General features: G+C 42.4%; 1 protein-coding gene across 2 annotated transcripts in view; it reads left to right on the top strand.

The window, feature by feature from the left end:
- The window catches only part of ALDH18A1 (aldehyde dehydrogenase 18 family member A1), a 47,201-nt gene that overhangs the window by 3,586 nt on the left and 20,878 nt on the right, over window positions 1–22,737 (top strand). Inside the window, exons 2-11 of one of the 2 annotated variants that reach the window (XM_005671336.4) lie at window positions 6–121; window positions 5,887–6,101; window positions 10,413–10,562; window positions 10,668–10,772; window positions 13,831–13,983; window positions 14,399–14,489; window positions 18,333–18,457; window positions 19,207–19,351; window positions 20,277–20,350; window positions 21,496–21,589. In XM_005671336.4, the coding sequence (XP_005671393.1) occupies window positions 34–121; window positions 5,887–6,101; window positions 10,413–10,562; window positions 10,668–10,772; window positions 13,831–13,983; window positions 14,399–14,489; window positions 18,333–18,457; window positions 19,207–19,351; window positions 20,277–20,350; window positions 21,496–21,589 (1,240 nt within the window). In that variant the 5' untranslated portion in view covers window positions 6–33. Of the gene's footprint in view, window positions 1–5; window positions 122–5,886; window positions 6,102–10,412; window positions 10,563–10,667; window positions 10,773–13,830; window positions 13,990–14,398; window positions 14,490–18,332; window positions 18,458–19,206; window positions 19,352–20,276; window positions 20,351–21,495; window positions 21,590–22,737 lie in introns of both variants that reach the window. The other variant, XM_001927529.7, reaches the window with a different exon arrangement.

Below are 22,737 nucleotides of genomic sequence, written 5' to 3'. Positions count from 1 at the left end.
TGCAGCTACCTTGGTCAGTGACCACCTTGCAGTATGTTGAGTCAAGTCTGCCGCTCTGGGTTCCAGTCCTTCACCCAGCATCTCCTGCCCTGGGTCCAATCCACCACACTCTCCAGATCTGGTAGGTACCATAGAAACATAAGTACATGGGAAGCTTGGTCAAACTGTGTTTCAAACAAGGTTTTGAAGAGGAAGAAAAAAAAAATGTCATTTGACAGAATTGGACAAATGCAGTAAGCAAGAAAGCAGCCTTACTGGTGAACTGTTACATTTGTATTTATCAATAAAGTGAACTTTTCAGAGGGGATGTTTATGTTTATGGCATAGATTATGGTGATGGTTTCATGAGTGTATACTTATCTGCAAACTCATAAAGTTGTGTACATTAATCTTGTACAGCTTTTTGTACATCAAATTTTTAAAAAACTCAAAAAACATTAAAAAGTGTTACCTTTATTTAATTCTCCCAGGGTTTTTTTGTTTTGTTTTGTTTTTTTGTTTTTTCCCAGGGCTATACCCTAGACATATGGAAGTTCCCAAGCTAGGGCCTGAATCAGAGCTATAGCTGCCTGCCTAAGCCACAGCCATAGCAGCTTGGGATCCAAGCCAAGTCTTTGACCTACACCACAGCTCACGGCAATGCCAGATCCTTACTGCACTGAGCAAGGCCAGGAATCAAACCTGCATCCTCATGCATACTAGAGGTCAAATTGGAGCTATAGCTGCTGGCCTTGGTCAGCTATGTGGTTTGAAAGTATTTTCTCCCAGTTCATAGTTTGTCATTTCAGTCTCTTAACAGGGTCTTTCACAGAGGAAAGTTTTTTGTTGTTGTTTTTTTTTTTTTTTTACTTTGGTGAGGTTGAGTTTATCAGTTTTTCCTTTTATGATTGTACATATGAGGTCAAGTCTAAGAACTCTTTTATAACCTTAGATTCTGAAGATTTTCTCCTGTGGTTTTACCCAAAGTTTTGTAGTTTTACATTGAAGTCCATGATCCATTTTGAGTTAATTTTTGTCTAGGCATGGTGACTAGATTGAGATTCACTTTTTTGCCTGTGGATGTCTAGTTCCAGCACCATTTCTTGAAAGGTTGTTTATGATGTTTTAAGTTGCCTGTCTCCTTGATAATACGTAAAATTTATCAACACTCTTACTGCAAGAGGATTTGCTTATTTAACTAATCAAGCTTATCACCATTGGAAAAATATCTCTTTCCCATTCTTGTAAAGAAAAATGTGAAGATTAAAAGTTCAGGGTCTGGAAGTAGGCTCCCTGTGTTTGAAAACTAGCTTTGCTACTTACTTAATGACCACAGCTATGGATTTAGGTCACCATTCCATAGGTTGGCATTTTGGACCGAGCTTAGCTACTCAGCAGTTCTGCGCCTATGTCAGTTCTTGAATCAGCCCAGGGTTGATTGTTGAGGACTGGGGGAAATCTGCTGAGATGATAGATCATCTCTGTTCCAGATACTCATTCATGCTTCAGCAGGCTATCCATGGCTTCTTCATATGATGCTTCCCAGGACCGGGAAGTGACAGGGTCTCTTGAGGCCTCAGCTCAGAATTCATACAGAGTTAGGTCTCTGCCACATCATATTAGTCAAAGCAAGTCATAGGGCCAGCCCCCACTCAAGGAGTGGGAAAATAGACTCCATGTGTTGGTGGTAGAAGCTTCAAGTTTTATGGCCATTTTTACAATCTGGGAATGTTGTTAAGTTATTCAGCTTCTCTGTGCCTCAATCTCCTTATTTATAAAATGAGGCTAATAATAACTAACTCATAATAATTCCTAACTCGTAAGTCTTAATTCCTGAGAATTCAGTAAGATAATGGTGATGACGATGATAGCCATAGCTAACACTTTGCTTTACCAGCTAATATGTATTGAGTGTTTATTTTGTGCTAATCCCTGTTCATGCATTAACTCATATCATCATCCCCCACAACAATCTTAGGAGATTGGTCAAGTAAGTGGAGAGGTTGAGATTCCAACCTAGGTGGTCTAGTTCTAGAGCCTACACTTGTCCTTTCATATATTCTCTGCCTCTGTATAAGTTGTATGAATAATTAACACAGCTCCTAGCATACAGTAAGTATTCTCTTCAGTATTTTTATTATTGCTATTACTGTTTCTTCTTTTTGCCTTCTGTGAATGAGGCACTTTCTGATCCTGTCCCTAGATTTTTTTTGTCTTTGTATTTAGATTTTTCTGGAGCCTGGAGCCCGCATGTTCACTGACCATGATAAACAGAAGAGCAGAAAAGAAATAAACAGGCAGAGTGAGAAGCATATAGATTCAAACAGAGGGCAGTGGAAGGCCAGGAGGGGAGATAGAAACCATGTCAGGATCCCTTCCTGTTTAGACCTGGAACACGGCCTCATTGATTGCTGAGTATAAGGATTCTGATTCTGAAAAGGTCAAGGGCTTCTCCTCCCTTGGAGTGTGTGTGGCACTTTTGAGGAATATGAACAGCCCTCCCCCATCACGAATGCACACATGTACACCTGAGTATCCCTTCATGTATAAACAGGAGGTGCCTTTTCATTGAGACTTAGAGTTTCCTTAGAAGATAGGAAGAGATTACCCATCCAGAAGCCTTGGATTTTTCCTAAATAATCAAGGCTTTTTCAGTCCTTCATATGGACCCTAAAAAGTATACTACCCGACAGAACAGAAGAAATGCCCTCAAGAGAGGTAGGGTCAATCTGAGGGGGTGAAAGTATTGTTGAATAGAAAATCCAGAAAAGCCCTGGACCCCAAAAAACTCTTCTTGGTATGATACACACTGAATGTGACTGAGATTTTACTTGCTTAAAACTTTGTTCATAGATGTGGCCTCTTCTTGAACTGTATCAGCTCTGATCTGATATGACCTGGTTGCCTGCCACCAGAATAACCCTTGACTGCCTGGCATCAGGCCATGCCGCCTTTCTGTGCTGATATAGACCGTGGATCAGGAGTCTCATTCATGCTCACCTGGCCTGTTCGATTCTAATTGGTTTGATCACCTGGACTGACCTGCTTGCCATCATCTGTGTCCCTGAGGTGCCCTCTCAGGCTGCCGCACCCATGGTCAGTACTTTTGCAGGCCAGGACATTCCCTGCAGTGCACAGGAGAGAAAAGTGACCAGCAGGCCTTGTCCTGACAGCTGTCAAAGAGATGTATGATATTTCTGCATACAGCCAGTGATGATTACAGGTCCAGACTCCAGGGGAGTAAGTCTTTCCCTCTACCATCCCTCCCTCCACCAGGTCAGCGTGGCCAAAAACATTATGTGTAACTTTTAAACTTAGACTTAGGTATATTCATTGCATAGGCTGATACCCCTGAAGACTGAGCCAGCATATCTATATTGATCAACCTAATGAAGAAAGAGAGCTCTTCACCGAACAGCCCAGCCCCTCAGTCTCTGGGACTCCTCCAGCAGGAACGAGTCTAGCAAAGGTGCCAAGCTCCAGTTCTATCCCAGATGATGGATTTACTGAGCAGCTCTCTGCCTGTTGTGAAAAAAGATCATGTCGTCTTTCTTGTATCTCCAACACACTTGAAACACAGTCATTTAAAGAAAAGATTATTTAATAGAGGGAAGAAAGAACCCTTCATGACTTTGTTTAAGATGTTCTTTCTCAGATTTGTGTGTGAAGGAGGCAGAGAGGGAAGAGAACACACAGTGAATCTTCTGGTTCACGAGAATAGGACTCTACCAGCTTTACCACCTTTCTTTTTTTCCTTGGCTGTACCTGCAGCATGGGGAAGGTCCCAGGCCAGGGATTAGACCCATTCCACAGCCGTAACCAGAGCCACAGCAGTGACAATGCCAGATCCTTAACCTTCTGAGCCACAAGGGAACTCCTACCCACCGTTTTTGTAGCAGAGAGAGAGACAATGGATGCTGTGTTACAGTTAGAGGAGTCAGTTATCAGGAGATAGAGGCACTGGGTAGAGAAATTCTGAGAAAGCTGTCTGTAAATATAAAGGGAGGTGATAATGGTTGACTCAAGTGGAAGAAAAGTTACTCTGTGATAGTGCAATTATAGAATGGCAGCTTGGAAAGATTATGTTGTAATTCCTTTCAGTATTTATTAGCGCCTGTAGTGATACATAGGTAACGCCTTGTGGGGGGAAGAACCTAAAGTTTTGTCCTGCAGAGAACAGAGAATCAGGGAATCCCACCAAGAAGTCCATTTACTGTGAGTAAGACCACCCGTTAAAGCTACTGTCCTCAGGAATTCCCTTCGTGGCTCAGCAGTTGACGAACCTGACTGGCATCCATGAGGATGCAGGTTCAATCCCTGGCCTCGCTCAGCAGGTTAAGGATTCAGTGTTGCCATCAGCTGTGGTGTAGGTCGCAGACGCAGTTTGGATCCCATGTTGCTGTGGCTCTGGCATAGACTGGCAGCTCCAACTCTAATTGGATCCCTAGCCTGGGAACCTCCATATGCTGTAGGTGTGGCCGTAAAAAGACATAGAAAAAAAAAAAGCTGACGTCCTCAGTCAGCCTCTCCTCTCCTTTCCAGGCCTCACCTGTCCCTCTACCTGTGCACTCATCTTCCCCTATCACTTATGATTGCAAGTAACAGAAAAGCCCAAAAAATAATGGCTCAACAAGATCGACATTTGGAGTTCCCTGGTGGCTTAGTGGGTTAAGGATCTGTCACTGCTGTGGCTCAGTTTGCTGCTGTGGTATGGGTTTTTCCGTGGCCTCGGAACTTCTACATGCCCCAGGAGCAACCAAAAAAAAAAAAAAAAAAAAAAAAATAGATAGATAGACATCTATTCTCTCTTCTTCCCCTGAAGGAAGATGGGTTCCTAAAAGAAGGGATGTCTCTTTTATCCCTTCCTGGACAGAGTAGCTCTTTGAAATCATCAGCCTTTCACACTCTTTTTATTGAGTCACAGTTCTTAACATGTTTTCTTACAGTCGAAAATCAGATATTTGAGTTTCGGCCTTTTCATCTGTTTTCCAAGGATGGATGAAAGGAAACAATTTTTTTTTTAACTTAAACCTTTTCCTTGTTCACATTTAATGTAATTTCAGTCAGAAAGGCTCCAGGCAGCACCAGTAGGTAACAACATAGGATGAGAAGTGATTCTAAGAGGCAGATTGGTTCTATATAGAGAGTAACTATGGGGAGCTCTGACCTGAACCTTGATTTTTTTTTGTCTAGGAGTAAATAATAGCCATGAATTGACACAAATGGATGTGGCTAATGGCAGCTTGATATTAGGCAGCTGTGGGTTCTAGTCCCAGGAAGCACTTTTCTTTTTTAAGGAAATTCCTAGAAGGGTTAATTGGGTTTGGGTTAGGGGTAGGGGTAGGTGATTGGTAATTGATTAGGTAAATTGGTAAGTGATCAGCAGTCACTGGATTTGTTTTCTTTATCTTTTTCTATGAATTTAAACATGTATGTGAAACATATGAGCATTTACCTATGTTATTGAAAAATTCTTGGGCATTTACTCTTTCTGATTTTCCTTGTTTTAAATAACACTGATGAATAGCCTTCCGATAAATCTCTTTGTCGCCACCTCTGATTAGTTCCTTAGAATAAATTTCTGAACATGGAATAGCTGGATCAAAGATGTGAACATTTTTAAGGCTTTTGATATATTTTGTCAGTGCATCTTCAGGAAAGATTGCTTCGTTTAAACTTTCCACCAGCAGTATTTGAGTGTACCAGTGTACTGGGCATAAACTCTACATAATACTGGAATAAAACATGCTGTACATGGCTTTTATATACTGATTTTACTCAGTTAAGAATGATAAAGCTCTTTTTTGGTGGCTGAACTCCTTACTATTATGCATTCATCTTTTACTGAGAAATTATATTGTGTTATTTCTCTTTTTTTTCCCTTGCATTTGACTCTGGGGGCTGCAGGTCACATCCAGCCTTCGGCCATCAGACATGTTCGTTCTTGGAGCAACATTCCCTTTATCACTGTTCCCCTCAGTCGTACACATGGCAAGTCTTTTGCCCACCGCAGTGAGCTGAAGCATGCCAAGAGAATCGTGGTGAAACTCGGAAGTGCCGTGGTGACCCGAGGGGACGAATGTGGCCTGGCACTGGGGCGCCTGGCATCTATTGTTGAGCAGGTAATTGCCAAGATGGAAAATTCAGCTGATCTAAAACAAAGTCGGCTTTTCAAGCTCTTATTTCAGGTTTCTCAGCTTGTAAAAAATAATCTTGATTTGAGTACAGTAGATTTACCCAGTCTGAAAACTTCTTTCCTGATGAAGATGCCACTGGGAGATGGCATCCCTGGGCAAGCAAAGGGGGTGTCAAGGAGTGGAATTGATTTCATACCTTTCATCCCCCAGACTTCTTAATGATAAGGAACTGTATATGTCAGTGATTCTTCATCCTGGCTGTGCGCTAGAATCGCCCGAGGGACTTGGAAATCCTTTATTAAGGACTTCGCACTCAATCCTTTATTAAGTGTCTCTGCTATATGGGACTCAAGCATCTGGTGTTTTGTTTGTTTGTTTTTTGTCTTTTTAGGGCTGCACCCATGGCATATGGAGGTTCCCAGGCTAGGGGTCCAATCAGAGCTGTAGCCTACACCATCAGCCACAACAGTGCCAGATCCCAGCTGCATCTGTGACCTACATCACAGCTCAGGGCAACACCGGATCCTTAACTCACTGAGCAAGGCCACAGATCAAACCTGTCTCCTCATGGATACCAGTGAGAGTTCTTTCTGCTGAGCCATAGCAGAAACTCCAGCATCTGTATTTTTAAAGTTCCCCAGGTTATTCATATGTAGTCAGGGTTGAGTCACCAGATGGGTTTGTGTAAATATTGAGATTTTTTTTTTCCTGTTTTGCTGGGCTTTATCTTTTTAAGTTAGCCCAGTAATCTTGAGATAAAAATGAGCTATCATTGCATAAATTTCCCAAGTTCACATATTTAAAAGGGTTCCCCGGACTCCACAGAGAATGTCCATGGCAGGCTTTCATGTCAAGGCAAAGGGATGCAAGGCTCCAAGAGAGAAGGAAGCAAGCCTTGGGGGTCTGAGAGACATCCTACATACAAGTCCCCCAGCATCTTTACTCACACAAGGACCACACTTTGTCTCCAGACTGAATCACCAAGAGATCTGTGCAGGGAATCTTAGCTTTGGAAAGACTTAAAGTAGAAATTTTCAGTGGGAATTTTATGCCCCACTACCCATGTGGTCAAACCAGGCTGGCCACTGATAGTTTATCAGTTAAAAAAAACTCCTTGGGGGGGTCGGTACAGGAGTTTTGGACTTTAAACATCACATCAAAAATTCCACTACCCTTATCTTTTCCAAGAGCAGGGATTACCAAACCTTTCCTGTAAAAGGCCAGATACTAAATATGTAAGACTCTGTAGGCCATGTAGTCTTAAATATATGAAGAAAATTCTATCAAGTTTTAGGTTAGCAGTTTTCTAATACCAACTCTTCAGAAACACTGTTTTTTAAAAACAAAATATGGTTATGGAAGATTGAGCTGAGTTACAGCTAGAATGGAAAGGTTCTAGCTTTATCTTCAGGATAACTGGAGTTCTGGTTTTGTTGTTTTTTTTTTTTTTTTTTTTGTCTTTTTGCCATTTCTTTGGGGCCGCTCCCACGGCATATGGAGGTTCCCAGGCTAGGGGTCGAATCGGAGCTGTAGCCACCGGCCTACGCCAGAGCCACGGCAATGCGGGATCCGAGCCGCATCTGCAACCTACACCACAGCTCACGGCAATGCCGGATCCTTAACCCACTGAGCAAGGGCAGGGACCAAACCCGCAACCTCATGGTTCCTAGTCGGATTCGTTAACCACTGCGCCACGACGGGAACTCCTGGAGTTCTGGTTTTTGACTTTTTGGTCAGGGATTGGCAAACTATGCCCTGCAGGTCAAATATGTCCCTGCGCTTGGGACTCCCAGAATAATTAGGTAATTGTTCAAGGCAGGTAATACCCAAATGAGAGGCCCAAATGACAGTGACTGACAGGTTTAGAGATAGAAAAGTCAAATGAGAGAAGTCATTTCTTAGGACTTTGTAGGAGAGCTGGGACTCAGGGTGGGCCTGGTGCTTGTAGGATTTGCACCAGCAGAGGGGAAATGCTCCATGCTGCTAAGTGCACACTGTGAATGGTGCCTCTTGAATGTGCAGCCCAGTGGTTCTGGGGAGTGAGAGGCTGTCCAAGTAGACGCCAGACAGGAGACCAAAGCAGGAATGAGTACCGCATGCTGGTGATCCAGGGAGGAGGCAAACTTGAAAGCAATGGTGGTGATCTCATCAGGGAGAGTGGGAAATAAAGTGGATCATTCCATTAGGCAGGGCTTTGAAACCAGGAGGAGGAATTGGGGTTTGATCTCAAGGCAGATTGAAGATTTGAGCAGAAGAGAAACTTGATGAAAACTGGGGAGAACCTGGTAATGGTTTGCTTAGGTCACCAGCTCTCCTTCTAGGGCTACCCATGGACCTCAAGGAAGGGTTTTCTAGATCGGAGTAGTACTAGTATATAGAGTCAGCTCTCTTGTCCCAGGCATCTGATCCCCTAGGTGGATTCAGGAGCTGACTTAAAATGGCTTCCAGTGGCCAAAGATGGGAATATCTGAACATCAGTAATTATTGCACTGAATTTAAACACATGAAATATGTTGAAATCCATGAATCACAATGATACTTAAAAAATATTGGTCATCTTTGAAAAATTCTAGAGAAACTACTCAGTATTTAGGAAACAAACAAAGGGAAAGAGACACATTTGTGCTGCCTTTCACCTACAAACTGTACCTCAAGGTAACTAAATAATGAATGAACGTTTTCTTTTACTGAAGTATTGTAGCCTATAAATAAAGAAGTGGGAGTTCCCTTGTGGTGTAGAGGATTAAGGATGCAGTGTTGTCACTGCAGTGCCATGGGTGCAGCCAAAAAAGAAAAAAAGAAAGAACTGAATTAATGAGAATATAAGTACTTTATAGGTCTTGATGATGATTGTCATGATGTAGCTGCTATTATCACAAAAAGAAAAGCAGCCAGGTTTTTATTTTATGTCCCCCTTGATGGACACCATGACCTATTAAAAAATTACTGACAAAAAAATCAAGCCTCCAAACAGCAGTTTTACAGGAAGTAGAGTACAGCATTAAACTACACCACAGGGACACAAGCAGGAAAGTCAAGGCTGAGAAACCCCAAAGGACAAATAACCTAGTTTCTTTAACAAAAAATTATAAGGGGAAAAATTATGGAGGGGAAACTGATGATTAAAGGTGAATTAAAAGACATTTCAACTAATTGCAATATGTGGGCTTAATTTGTATCTCAGTTTGAACAAGTTGAAAAAAATTGGAGCAATGTGAACACTGGCTATTTGATATTAGGGAATTACTGAAATGTTTCAGATATAATGGTTTTGTAGATATATGCATATACCTTGCATTTTAGCAATTACTTTCTGAAATCTTTACAGGTGAAATAATGTGTCTGGAGCCTGGGATTTGTATTAAAACAGTGGTGGGCGCTATAAAAGGAATACTGGAGAATGAGAAATGGCCGTGAGAGATGGTTGTTGAAGCTGGGTGATGAGTACGTGGGGATTTATAATTTTATTCTTACCACTTTGGTTAAATATGACATTTTCTATGATAAAAGGGTATTTTTTTTTTTTTAGGTCATGGCGTATCAGAGCTGTTTCTGGGTTCCAGGAGGTACAGACAGATAGGAATATTGAATCTTTGATTCTTTCATGTGAATCTGTCCTAGGTGGGAAACAAAGTGACCACATCTGGTTCCAGGCAGACAGCAGAACAGGGTCCGTATCTCTCCCTGGTCTAGCCGGAGGCAACTCATGAGAATCAGACCTGCCCCCAAAATAGCTGCATCTCCCCCAGGTCATTCCTTAGAACTCAAGAAGTCATCTGCTAAGTGTATGCTGCAGTTGCGGGCTCCAGACTTGTGTTCCAGCTTTATTTCCTGAAACAAGTAGGCTTCTGCGTTATGGAATCCTCCAGGTACCTGCAAGTCCTGTGGATGCCAAAGCGGCTACAGCCAGAATCCCCTTATTAAAAACTTCTAGTTTTCTTTCTTACTCTTTCTGTCTGTCTCTGTCTCTCTCCCTCTCCACCTACCCTCCCCCCAACCAGCCCTCAGAGCCTGCCTGTGCTTTCTCTACATTTGTCTTCTCTCTAAAACAGACTTGCCTCACTAAAAAACAAAACAAAACCTTTTCTTTTCTATCTGCTACCTACTTATCAGATTTGAGGAAGCATGTAAGACTCTTTTTACCCAACAACTTGAATGATTCTTTCAGAGCCAGTCCAGTGTTGATCTGTAAACCAGTGTTTGGGATCCACTCATTAGACCAACCTTCCTGAATCTCTTGTGATGAGAGGAAGGAGACATTACAGGGACTTAGGCCTTTTCCTTCCCCATTGTCAGGTGTCAGTGCTGCAGAATCAAGGACGAGAGATGATGCTGGTGACCAGTGGAGCCGTAGCCTTTGGCAAGCAACGCTTACGCCATGAGATCCTGCTGTCTCAGAGTGTGCGGCAGGCCCTACACTCAGGGCAGAACCAGCTGAAGGAGATGGTGAGTGCTGATTCCCCAGTCCCCAGCCCCTGTGACAGGGCCCTCAAGCCTCCTTCCCTCACTCCCAAACCTCCTTCCCACATTTTGTCTGTTGGTGTGTTACAGGCAATTCCAGTCTTAGAAGCCCGAGCCTGTGCAGCTGCTGGACAGAGTGGGCTGATGGCCTTATATGAAGCCATGTTTACCCAGTATAGCATCTGTGCTGCGCAGGTGAGAGGCTGACCTTCCCAGAGGCTGTGGGACCTATGAGGGTAATTCCGGTGGAGCAAGGTGATTATGAGCAGGAATCTGGAGCCAGACTGGCAGGATACAGTCTCAGCTTCACCACTTGCTAGTTGGGAGATCTGGAGAAAGTCTTTAAGTCTAACCTTTTATGGCTCCATTTCCTCATCTGAAAAATGGGGATATTATCAGTGCCTACCACAGAGAGTTTTTGAGAGTTCAATGAGAAAATATATGAAAAGCATTTGATACAGTGTAGGGTACACAGTACTCTCTCAGTATTAGCTCTTGTTATTATGCTAATAACTCTTAGGACTACTACAAGTACTGATGCTTCTCCTAAAAATAAAAAGGTTTTTAGATGTCTTCATTTGATTGGCTTCCGTGACTTCAGGGGGCTTGTTTCTCTTTGCACCATGTTGTCTCATATGATGGATATCTACTAAGCATTAAAGGGAAATGGTGGTGGTTTTAATTCATATAGCAAATGTTTGTTGAGCACCTGTGGTGTACCAAGGAGTCTGTTACACATTGAGGGTACTTTGGTGAACGAATCAGCCATGTTCCAGTCCTCACGGAACTTAAAAAATTTTAGTGGTTACCCCCTAAATATTCTAGAACATTCTTTCTACATTATTTCTTTAAAAAAAAAATAGAGCTCCCCAAGTTATTTTCAAATTCCTTTGCTGCCTCTGATCCTACTATTTACACAGATATTATTATATACAGATGATTTTACATATACATCCTATTAGATTTGGCTCTTGTGTTTCCTATCACTTCTGTTTGTCCATCATTTTCACAGTCGTTATCCACAGTGGTGTTCTGGTATTGTACCAGAGTGTCCTTGAGCAAGGGAGCTGAAACAGGCATGGACTTGCCCACCTGTTGGCCTGTGGCTGAAACCCCACTCACTGTAATTTTAGATTTTTTTTTTTCTGTTACGCAAATGCACTGGAAACCTCAGTTTCTGTCATTGTATTCTCAGTTCTTTTCTCCACAGTTCTGTGGCAATTTTGGTCTTTAAATTTTTTTTTTTTTTTTTTTTTTTTAGGTGCCTGGAGCTAGGTGAAGAAACTTAGGTCTAGAAGCTATACTTTCGTTTTATTTTTTTCTCAAGTATGATTCTTTTTGAGGTTTTTAGTTTGTTTTAGTGAAAGTATCGTTAGTAATATTGTGCATTAGCTTTGTTTTTTGTTTTTTTTTTTTTACTAATATTGATGTGAAAGAACTCTGTGCCTCCAGTTTCCAGCACACATCCATCCTCGGGCCCCTTCTCTGTCACACCTTTGCATTCCCTATGATCTGATCTATAGGAGGTTTTTGCCCTTTGTACTTCATCCTCTGGTTCCTTAGTTTCTTCTGTAATCCTGTTTTGAAGGCTATTATCAGGGGCTTTTGAAAATCTCCCATAAGTTGTTTGTCAGATTAAAGACTTAAACAAGGACAACAGTTTATTTTTTTCTTCAGAGAAATGAAATTGACTTGCATCCTAAGAGATTGCCCTTCTCCTAACACATACTTTTGTCTCTCTGGTCTTTTGTCTCTTGCTTCTTATTTGTTAAACTGTTTGAGCAACAGGTCTTTTCACTGGACCTTTGTATCTCCTGCTTGCCTCTCCACACACACGTGCTTACTTTTATTGTTTGACCTTTCACCACCAGGACCAGAATTTATATGTTCACCTTTGATCTAGGTCTGTTTCCTGTAGCACTAAAAGGCAGTCGTGATCTACCCCACTCCACCAACATTTTTATGAGAATAAGGACAACTCAGCCCTATTCCATTTTGTTTAATCCACTTTGCAAGCAGAGTAGCCATTCATTCACTTGCTCACCACATTTCAGCACTTACTGTGTATGGCCAAAGTTTGAGTCAGATACTGGAATATAAAGATATTTTAGAAATTCATAGCAGTGGTTACTCTCCCTAATACCCTCTAAAGTATATACATTCATTTTCTTAAATTTTTTTAAGGTTTATTTTTTATTTTTATTGATTTATTTATTTTTACTTTTTAGGGCCGTACCTGCAGCATATGGAGGTTCCCAGGCTATGGATCCAGTCAGAGCTACAGCTGCTGGCCTATGCCACAGCCACAGCATTGCAGGATCCAAGCCACATTTGCAGCCTATACCACAGCTCACAGCAATGCCAGATCCTTAACCCACTGAGCAAGGCCAAGGATCGAACCCGAAACCTCATGGTTCCTAGTCAGATTCATTTCCACTGCACCACAACGGGAACTCCCATTTTTTTTTTTTTGTCTTTTTGCTATTTCTTGGGCCGCTCCCTCAGCCTAATGAGGTTCCCAGGCTAGGGGTCCAGTCGGAGCTGTAGCCACCGGCCTATGCCAGAGCCACAGCAACTCGGGATCCGAGCCGCGTCTGCAACCTACACCACAGCTCACATCAACACCGGGTCCTTAACCCACTGAGCAAGGGCAGGGACCAAACCCACAACCTCATGGTTCTCAGTCAGATTCATTAACCACTGCGCCACGATGGGAACTCCGGAACTCCCATTTTCTTAATTTTGTAAATGGATGTTATTTGGTAGCTCTCTGGTTAAAGTACTTTTTCAGGTCTTTAGCACCCTAAAATAAATCTTCCAAGTGATTTTAACTTTTTTCCCATCCTACAAAAGAATTAGATAAATATCCAAAGATATCTTTCCTGGAATTCGTGTTGTGACTTAGTGGGTTAAGAACCCGACTAGTATCCATGAGGATGCGGGTTCGATCCCTGGCCTTGCTCAGTGGGTTAAGGATCCCGCATTACTATTGCTGTGGCGTAGACCAGCAGCTGCAACTCTGATTTGACCCCTAGCCTGGGAACTTCCATGTGCTGCAGGTGTGCCCCCAACACACACACCAAAAAAAAAAGTCCAAAAAAAGCCCACAAAGATGTGTATTCCATTCTGATCTATATGGTATTCTAGAAGCCTGAAGTTTAACTCTTTTACTCATAGCACCCTTTAGATGCTGTTCCTGGGAATTTCATCATTATCCTCTCTCCTGCATTTTCAATCTTTTTAATTCATTTAGATTTTGGTGACCAATTTGGATTTCCACGATGAGCAGAAGCGCCGGAACCTCAATGGGACACTTCATGAGCTCCTCCGAATGAACATTGTCCCCATCGTCAACACAAATGATGCTGTCGTCCCCCCAGCAGAGCCCAATAGTGATCTCCAGGGGGTAAATGTGGGTAAAGTATTCCTGAGGGTTGAGCATGCTGTAGACACTAATGGCACGCTATGCTGCATGTACTAACACTGGACGTTGCGCATAAACAAGACGGAGAAATGGGAGAGAAGCTGGCGTCCCGGAGCAGCGGCTGCATAAGCTCTTCTGAAGTCAGGGGGTTTCATTCAACCAGATGAGGTGCAATAGTGATTTAAGGTGGTGCTGTGAGCATGGCTTGTGTGTGTCAGTGGATGGAAGGGGGGTTGCCAGTAGGCATGGTGTCTTGAAGACTAGAGGGGCCTGCAAGAGCTGTCATGCATGTACTCTGTGTCGCTAATTTTGCCTGCCAGAGCCTAGCTGAGTACTTCTATGGAGTTCTTTTTGAACTGTATAGCTCTCTGACTCTCAACTTCTAATTGCATTTTAGGTTATTAGTGTTAAGGATAATGATAGCCTGGCTGCCCGTCTAGCCGTGGAAATGAAAACTGACCTTTTGATTGTTCTTTCAGATGTCGAAGGTATAAATAATGCCTTTTCTTTTTATCACAACTGTATGTGTGAGCATATGAGTTTCTCTGTTTGTTGGAGTGTTTCTGATTTTTTTTTTTTTTTTTTTTTTACCATAGACCATTATTTTCTGCGCCATATGGTCTGAAAAGGGTTTTATGATTGTAAAGAAGGTGGGGGAGTCTGGGAGATGTCATTGGAATGCTGAAATGTTGTTATTTCCAGGCACTTTAGTTTTGTTTTTTATAACAGCTTTATAAAGGTATAATTTACATAACATAGAGTTCATCTATTTAAATGTACAGTTCACTGATTTTTAGTACATTCATACAATTGTTCAACCCTTACCACAATTTAGAACATTTTTTTAATCACCCCAACAAGAAACCCCATATCCATTTGCAGTCACTCACGTCCCCTGAAACTCTCTAGCCCTTGGGAACTTCTTTATCTACCTTCACTATTGATTTGCCTGTTCTTATTACATCTGATATAAATGTAATTGTACAATATGTGATCCTGCATGACTGACTTCTTTCACTTAACATAATGTTTTCAAGGTTCACTGATATTAATAGTACATATCAGTACTTCATAATTTTTATTGCCAAGTAATATTCTCTATATAGATATACTAGATTTTATTTACCCACTCATCAGCTGATAGACATTTAAGCTGTTATGACTAATGCTGCTTTGAACATTCGTGCACAAGTTTTGTTGTGGACATGCTTTTGCTTTTACTTAGGAGTTGAATTGCTGGATCACATGTGTAGCCTTTTGAAGAAGCAGACTGCTCTCCCAAGCAGCTGCCCATTTTACATTTGCCTGGTGGTGTATGAGGGTTCCAGTTTCTCCACATCTTATCCAGCACTTCCCTCTTGGTGTCTCCCTTTTTGATTTTAGCCATTCTAGTGAGTGTAAAGTGATAATCTCACTGTGTTCTTGATCACTTTCCATTTTTATTGTAAATCACGAGACAGATTATTTTAATTGGAGCCACTGCAGAAAATCCAGGCTGCATGACTGCCGTGTTCTTTGCTCCTCTTATTCCTCTCTGCTTTCCTCTTCCTCGTGGAGGGGCCCCTCTTGGCTCCAACTAGGCTCTGCATTTACTCTTCTCACTTTGTTGAGCTATTCCCATTTTACATTCTGACCCATAAGGAATATGGTAGCTGTGTCTAAAATAAGCCAAACTTATAGGATCTCCAAAGTCCTCCATTACATTCCCAGGAGGTTAGAAAAACGGTTTTGTTCCCTACCCACAACCAAGGCAAGTTAATGTGGCAGGACTTGTTCTCCAGTTTTATACTCTGACAGCAGTGGGGAGGGGCAGGGGCTGCCTGGTGGAGGCAGGGGAGGGTACAGGTGAATTGATCTGTCTTCTGCCCATGTGGAAAGTCAGAGATATCATACTTATATGTCAGTATCTTTACCTGTAAGAAGTCTTGGTACCATGTTTATTCATGATAAATTTGAAATCTCAGAGTAGGAACAGCTAAGTTTGGGTAAGAATAAGCCTTTCTGGAAAAGAAGGCATTTCAGTTAATTACCAGATTTTTATTAAACTTCTGTGTTCACATACTGTGCTAGATGCTTTTATAAATGTCAGTTTATTCAGTCCTTATAGCAACTCTGCAAAGTAGCTAGGTTAGTCCATTATTCAGATGAAGAAATTAAAAATCGAGGAGTTCCCGTCGTGGCGCAGTGGTTGGCGAATCCGACTAGGAACCATGGGGTTGCGGGTTCGGTCCCTGCCCTTGCTCAGTGGGTTAAGGATCCGGCGTTGCCGTGAGCTGTGGTGTAGGTTGCAGACGCGGCTCGGATCCCGCGTTGCCGTGGCTCTGGTGTAGGCCGGTGGCTACAGCTCCAATTCAACTCCTAGCCTGGGAACCTCCATGTGCTGTGGGAGCAGCCCAAGAAATAGCAACAACAACAACAAAAGACAAAAGACAAAAAGACAAAAAAAAAAAAAAAAAAAGAAATTAAAAATCAAGTTCACATTAGTTAAATGGTATATTCAGAGTCACATAGCTAGTACTTGGCAGAGGCTGGTTTCAAATCTAAATCTTTTTGGTTAAAAAATGTACTCTTCCTTTCACCTGTACTATCTAGCATAGCAAAGGTTATGAGTTTGAGAGATCAATACATAAAACCCAATATGGGGGTTCCTGTTGTGGCTCAGCAGTAATGAATCCGGCTAGTATCCATGAGGATTCAGGCTCGATCCCTGGCGCCGCTCAGTGGGTTAAGGATCTGGAGTCACTGTGAGTTATGGTGTAGGTTGCAGACACGGCTCAGATCCTACCTTTGCTGTGGCTGTGGCATAAGCCAACAGCTGCAGCTCCAGTTTGACTCCTAGGAACTTCCATATAAGGTAGCTTCAGACACCAAAACTGGTCTTTGGCAGACTTGTGCTCTTAACTCTGGTTAGTTATCTACTGAATATTGATTTTTAGAACATCACCAGATTTTATTTTATTTTTTTGCTGCACCCATGGCATATGGACGTTCCTGGGGAAGTGATCAAATCCAAAATGCCGCTGTGACCTATGCCACAGCTGCAGCAACACTGGATCCTTAATCCACTGCCATAGTGGGAACTCCAGAACAATATCAGAATTTTATATGTGCTCTTGGTGAGTTTCAGATGCTGCTGTAAAGAAAAAGAAGAGTAGGCAGAATATCAGAATACTAGGAACTCCTCTGAGTCTCTGGAGAAGGTTTGGCTTAGAATTGTCCAACCTTGCTCATACTAACAATATCATGGCACAGTTCACCCCAGCTGTCAACCCCACGAGCTGTGGGGTTCTGAGTTGAGGTGAACAGGGGTTGTGAAAGTAAGAAGGATATGCAATTGCTCCATGCAATTGCTGCTTGTGGTTTGCACTGCTTGTTGTGCCTTGGACACTATGTCCTCACTGCTCTGATTCCGTTACCCTCCTAGAGAGGATGCTCTTGACAAGGTTGTGTTAAAGATTTGGAATAATGGGGCAGTGGAGTGTATTTTAACACAGGAAAAGCAGTAACTTGAAATCAAAAACATCACTGCCTAAATATCCTTCAGCCAGTCCCCGACCCGCAGCAGTTCCTCCCTGTGTCTCCATTAGACGCTGATGTGACTCCATTTTCTCCTTCCCCTTCCAAGGCTCAGACCACTCTTTTTCAAAGTGAAATTGAGAATTTTTAATTTTGAATGATACACATGTAACACTTCATGTAACACTTACGTCATTCTACTCAGTTATAAAGGGAACATAGGCTTTGTGGTGACAAATCCAGACTGAATGCCAAGAGTCATGTGCTCTTCTGCTGACTTGGCCTAACAAGTCACAAAGCCTTACCCATAATGCGGGGAGTATAATGTGACTGTTTCAAAGGGTACTGTGAGAGCTCACGAGAATCTCTTTCATATTTCATGCCCTTGGAAACCCTCACATTAAACAGTATATGGCAGCTGCACTATTTCTGCAAAAGCCACTCATCTTTTTCAGTTGCTTCCTTAAGGTTCAAGCATTATAAGTAGCAATAGCAAAGGGGAGGACAGCTTCCCTTTAGACTACAGGCAGGATCGGTAAATTTAGTACCAAGGGTATGGCCATGCCCTGATTCTGTCAATCATTTGTTCATTAGGCAAGGTAATAAAAGTATGTAAGGTGCATCCACCTGGAGTTGTTTTTAGTGTGAGCAGACTCCACAAATCCCCTGACTTCTTTTCTGGTTGGTGCTGGTGGAATAGTAGGATATATTTGGATGAGGCAAGTACAGAGTGGTTGGCAGGTCCCCAGGGAGGTCTGTCATGTGGGATACTCACTTCTGTTAAACAGCATTACCAACTTGTATCTACTTTTTAGGCCTCTTTGACAGCCCCCCAGGGTCAGATGATGCAAAGCTCATTGATATATTTTATCCTGGAGATCAGCAGTCTGTAACATTTGGAACCAAGTCCAGAGTGGGAATGGGTGGCATGGAAGCCAAGGTAAGAATCCGGTGCCTTTACTGCCTATAACTAACAGTTACAATTTTATCCTTCTTACTTTTGTAATTGTTTGAGGGCTGACGCACATACATACTTAAAGATGCATGTATCTAAATACAGATTTCATGTGCGTTGTGTACCTACATTTAGTCATGTCTTTGTATTTTTATTAATAATATATAAAGAATATGTTCATATTATAAATTCCTCAAGGGCAAGGTCTATATATTTTGCATACTTCTTAAGTCCTAAGTGTTAATATTAGAGCTCAAATATTTCTTGAGGAAATCTTTCAAAAAATTCTCTCCCGTTAATTGTTCTTAGAAGTTATGCCCTTCAGGCGCAGCATCATGTGTAGCAGTGGCAGAGATGAGCATATGAAGTCCGCTTACAAAAGCTCAGAACACTCAGGGTCAGATTCTGATCAAACAGCAGGCTGGACACTAAGTTGAGGCACAGTTAGTCAAATGCAAAAGTCATGTGTCCCAGTACTAGAGAGTCTTAGAGAAAACATGGGGAACACAGAGGACAGGTTGGTTCATCTTTAGACAACACATGCCAGAGTTGGGCTGGGAAGAGTGTGTAGGCTGAGCAAGTCTTCAGAGCTCCTGAGCTATTGAAAATATTCCTGCGGGTACTTAAATTGCTCAATATCCCATTGTATTGTCTATGTTTTAGCATGTTTGAAGTGCAGGTGACTAGATCTTGCCAAGGTCTGAATTTCATCCATGGATCTGATCTCTCCCTAGGTGAAAGCAGCCCTCTGGGCTTTGCAAGGTGGCACGTCTGTGGTCATTGCCAATGGGACCCACCCAAAGGTGTCTGGGCACGTCATCACAGACATCGTGGAGGGAAAGAAGGTTGGCACCTTCTTTTCTGAAGTAAAGCCTGCAGGTAAGCAGTTCTTCATAGAATCCCATGGTCTGTGGATGGTAGCTAGTGACTCTGTGGTGGCCTAGATGGGGCTGAAGAGGGAGCTTTCCCTCTGGGAGTAACTCACAAAATTAATGTGCTGATGGTATAAAATATGCTATTGTTCTGGACACTACTTGCAAAATTGGATTCTACTTTGCTTTTGTAAAATTCATCTAACCTGCATAACTAGGCCTCCTATTCTCTCTAAAATCACTAAGTTAAAGTATAAACATCCATTTTTCTCAAGAAATGTTTGCTAGGCCCATGCTGGATGCCAGGTACTAATGAACACTTACAGATGCAAAGATGCGTAAGATATGGTATTTGCTCTTCCAGGTGTGTACAAAGATAGAATTGCTTTATAATCTACATTCAGAAATGCAAACACATTAGGAGTTCCCGTTGTGGCTCAGTGGGTTAAGAACCTGACTAGTATCCATGAGGACACGGGTTCGATCCCTGTCCTTGCTCAGTGGGTTGAGGATCCTGTGTTGCCCTGAGCCATCACTTAGGTTGCAGACACAGCTTGGATCCACATTGCTGTGGCATAGGCCGGCAGCTACAGCTCTGATTTGACCCATAGCCTGGGAACCTCCATATGCCGAGGGTGCAGCCCTAAAAAGCAAAAGAAAGAAACAGGAAATGCAAACACATTAGGAAGTATAAGCCAAGAACTCCAGAAAACATATTGTCCGCCCCGAAGATGCAGGCAGGTTCTCGTTTTTTTGTCTGAGTTAATCGGTATGCTGTTCTGCCATTCTATTGTTCAGAGTGATCTCTGGATGTGAAACAGGAACACCAAGACCCTGCGCTTGTGCTCTGTACCTGCAAGGAGCCCGTGCACGAGCGGATAGTGAGGGGGCGTAAGCTGACCTTAAGCTGATGTTGACAAATGTTCTTGCAGGCCCTACCGTGGAACAGCAAGGGGAAATGGCTCGATCAGGAGGAAGGATGTTGGCCACTTTGGAACCTGAGCAGGTAATAACCCTAGGTCATAGTTTTCAGAGTGAGTCAGACTGTGAGGTTTAATGCTCAGTTAAGCCTGCTGTTTCCCCATTTATTCCTCAGATCCCACAGAGTTAGATCCGAGTTACAAGCCTGATTCATATTTGCTCTGCCTTTTTTCTTGTTCTAAATTTCACTTTCCCTTTTGTCTTTTATAAGCTGAGGCCTAAGGTAGCTTTGCATCCCTATGATGTTAATAGAAAGCAACATGAAAATCATGAAACCAAAGAGGCTCCCAGATCCTGCCACATAGTGGGCGTAGAAGTGTAGGGAAGTTACTTACCCGAAGCTGTCCAAGTCACCTAGCTTACCTATCAGCTGTAGTCATAGCCCTGCCCTGATCACAGTGAATCAGTCAGTTGAAGTGGCAGACACAGTGAATTCAAAGAGGTTGAGGGGAAGCAGGGGGCTGCTTCCTAAGGGTCATGGTGTTAGGGCTGGATTTGAAAGTGATGTATATAAATTTCTTCTGGGGAGTACTTTGGCCTGAGAAGGAAAGAGTAAATTTAAAATAACTACAAGGAGAGAAGGAGAAGCCCAGGAGGACCTAGCTTCTTTTACTCCTTCAGTAATTACTACTCTAATTTGCCACATTTCCTAATCTAGATGGGTACAGGTTGAGGTATCCTCCACCATCCAGGACAGGGTTTTTCCCCTTTGACTGAATTCATTTAATGTATACTGGCCAAAAAAGAAAAGCTAGATACAGAAACTTACCTGAGAAATCAGCTATACGGCTAGTGCTATTAAATAGGTGGAGATGTGTATAGTATACTGATTCAAAGTGCTGGCCCCTGTCTCATGAGCAAATTGAATAATTCATCATGCCCTCTCCCCGCTACAAGATTAAGATTTACTAATCATCAGCATCAAGAGTGGTAATAGAGGAAGTGAAGTAAGGAGAAACAGGGGAGATGGTAGTGAAAGAGGAAGGAAAAATGAGAGGAGCACTGGTGGGAAATGAATGACTGAAGTAAAGGGATTGCAGTCATTGGTGACCTTGGATTTAGGAGCAAGGCCTGGCCCACTCAGAAGAGTAGGTTTAAAAGTGTGGTGTGCACTCGTCATGGGTTAACATGTTTGCTTATTTGTTTTAATGTTTTCCCCTTTTTTCCTAGAGAGCAGAGATTATCTATCATCTGGCTGATTTGTTGACGGACCAGCGAGATGAGATCCTGTTAGCCAACAAAAAGGACATGGAGGAGGCAGAGGGTAAAGACCAGGCAGTTTAGTCAGTGTTGTGGAGGAGTTTGTTTTGGTTTTTGTTCTGTGTTGTACCAGTAATACTTTTTCTTTTTTTTTGGTCTTTTTAGGGCCACACCTGAGGCATATGGAGGTTCCCAGGCTAGGGGTTGAATTGGGGCTGTAGCCACCAGCCTATGCTACAGCCATAGCAACATGGGATCCAAGCTGAGTCTGCAACCTACACCACAGCTCTTGGCAACACCGGATCCTTAACCCACTAAGCGAGGACAGGGATCAAACCCACATCCTCATGGATGCTAGTTGGGTTTGTTAACCACTGAGCCACAACGGGAACTCCTCTTACTAGTAATTCTTCTATCATCATCTGCCTGAAGTCAGGATTGTTATAGGAGAAATTATATATTATGCATCATTTTTATTGAAGGTTGGTAGCTGATATTCTTTGGGATTTTTTAAACTATACATACTGCCTCCACCCCTTTCCCAGATATTCTAGTACAAGCCCAGAGGGGCTTTTTCCGTTCCCTCTAGGTCACAATCTCTGGCTACTGTGTTAATTTCAAGACAAAAAATAAAGATTGAGGACTTCACTATTTCAGATATGCAGCTAATAGCAGCTAACATTTACTGAGGCCTTCATTGTTGCTGGGCATTGTGTTAAGGGATTAACAGGCAAGATCTCATTTTATCTTTACAACATGGTACCTATGTGGTAGCTACCATTTTATTATCTCTATTTTTTAGAGGGAAAAAACTGAAGCACCGAGAAATTGTTATGTGCCTAAAACCATACAGCCTGGACAGTGCGTATAAAATAGTTGCAGAGATAGTTTTGCATCCTGTAATGAAAGATAGTTTATCTTTTAGTTCCTTAAGCAGTATGTAGTCTGCCCTCCAGAAATGCCCTTGAGCTAGAGTCAGTGAGATGGCCCAGCTCACATTGCTAACAACTAAGTACCAAGGGAATCAGGTGGGCCCTCATGCTTTCTCTCCTTTTCCTTAGTTCTCTGTCTTTTCCACCCTAAAATAATAGGGGTTGATTTTATGGGGATTTTTTACATTTCCTTTTTTCTTAAATAAATGTGCCCCAAATTAAACATCTAGATTAGTGGTTTTCCCTTTAAAGAAACCTTCCATGGCTTATCAACATCATT

Source organism: Sus scrofa, chromosome 14, assembly GCF_054392235.1.
Source record: "Sus scrofa isolate SSC_HxYL_T2T_F1_AM1 chromosome 14, Sscrofa_HxYL_maternal_Yorkshire_Landrace_v2.0, whole genome shotgun sequence".
NCBI lineage: Eukaryota > Metazoa > Chordata > Mammalia > Artiodactyla > Suidae > Sus > Sus scrofa.
Note: the sequence above shows the minus strand (reverse complement) of the source record. Positions and strands in the feature narration are given on the sequence as shown.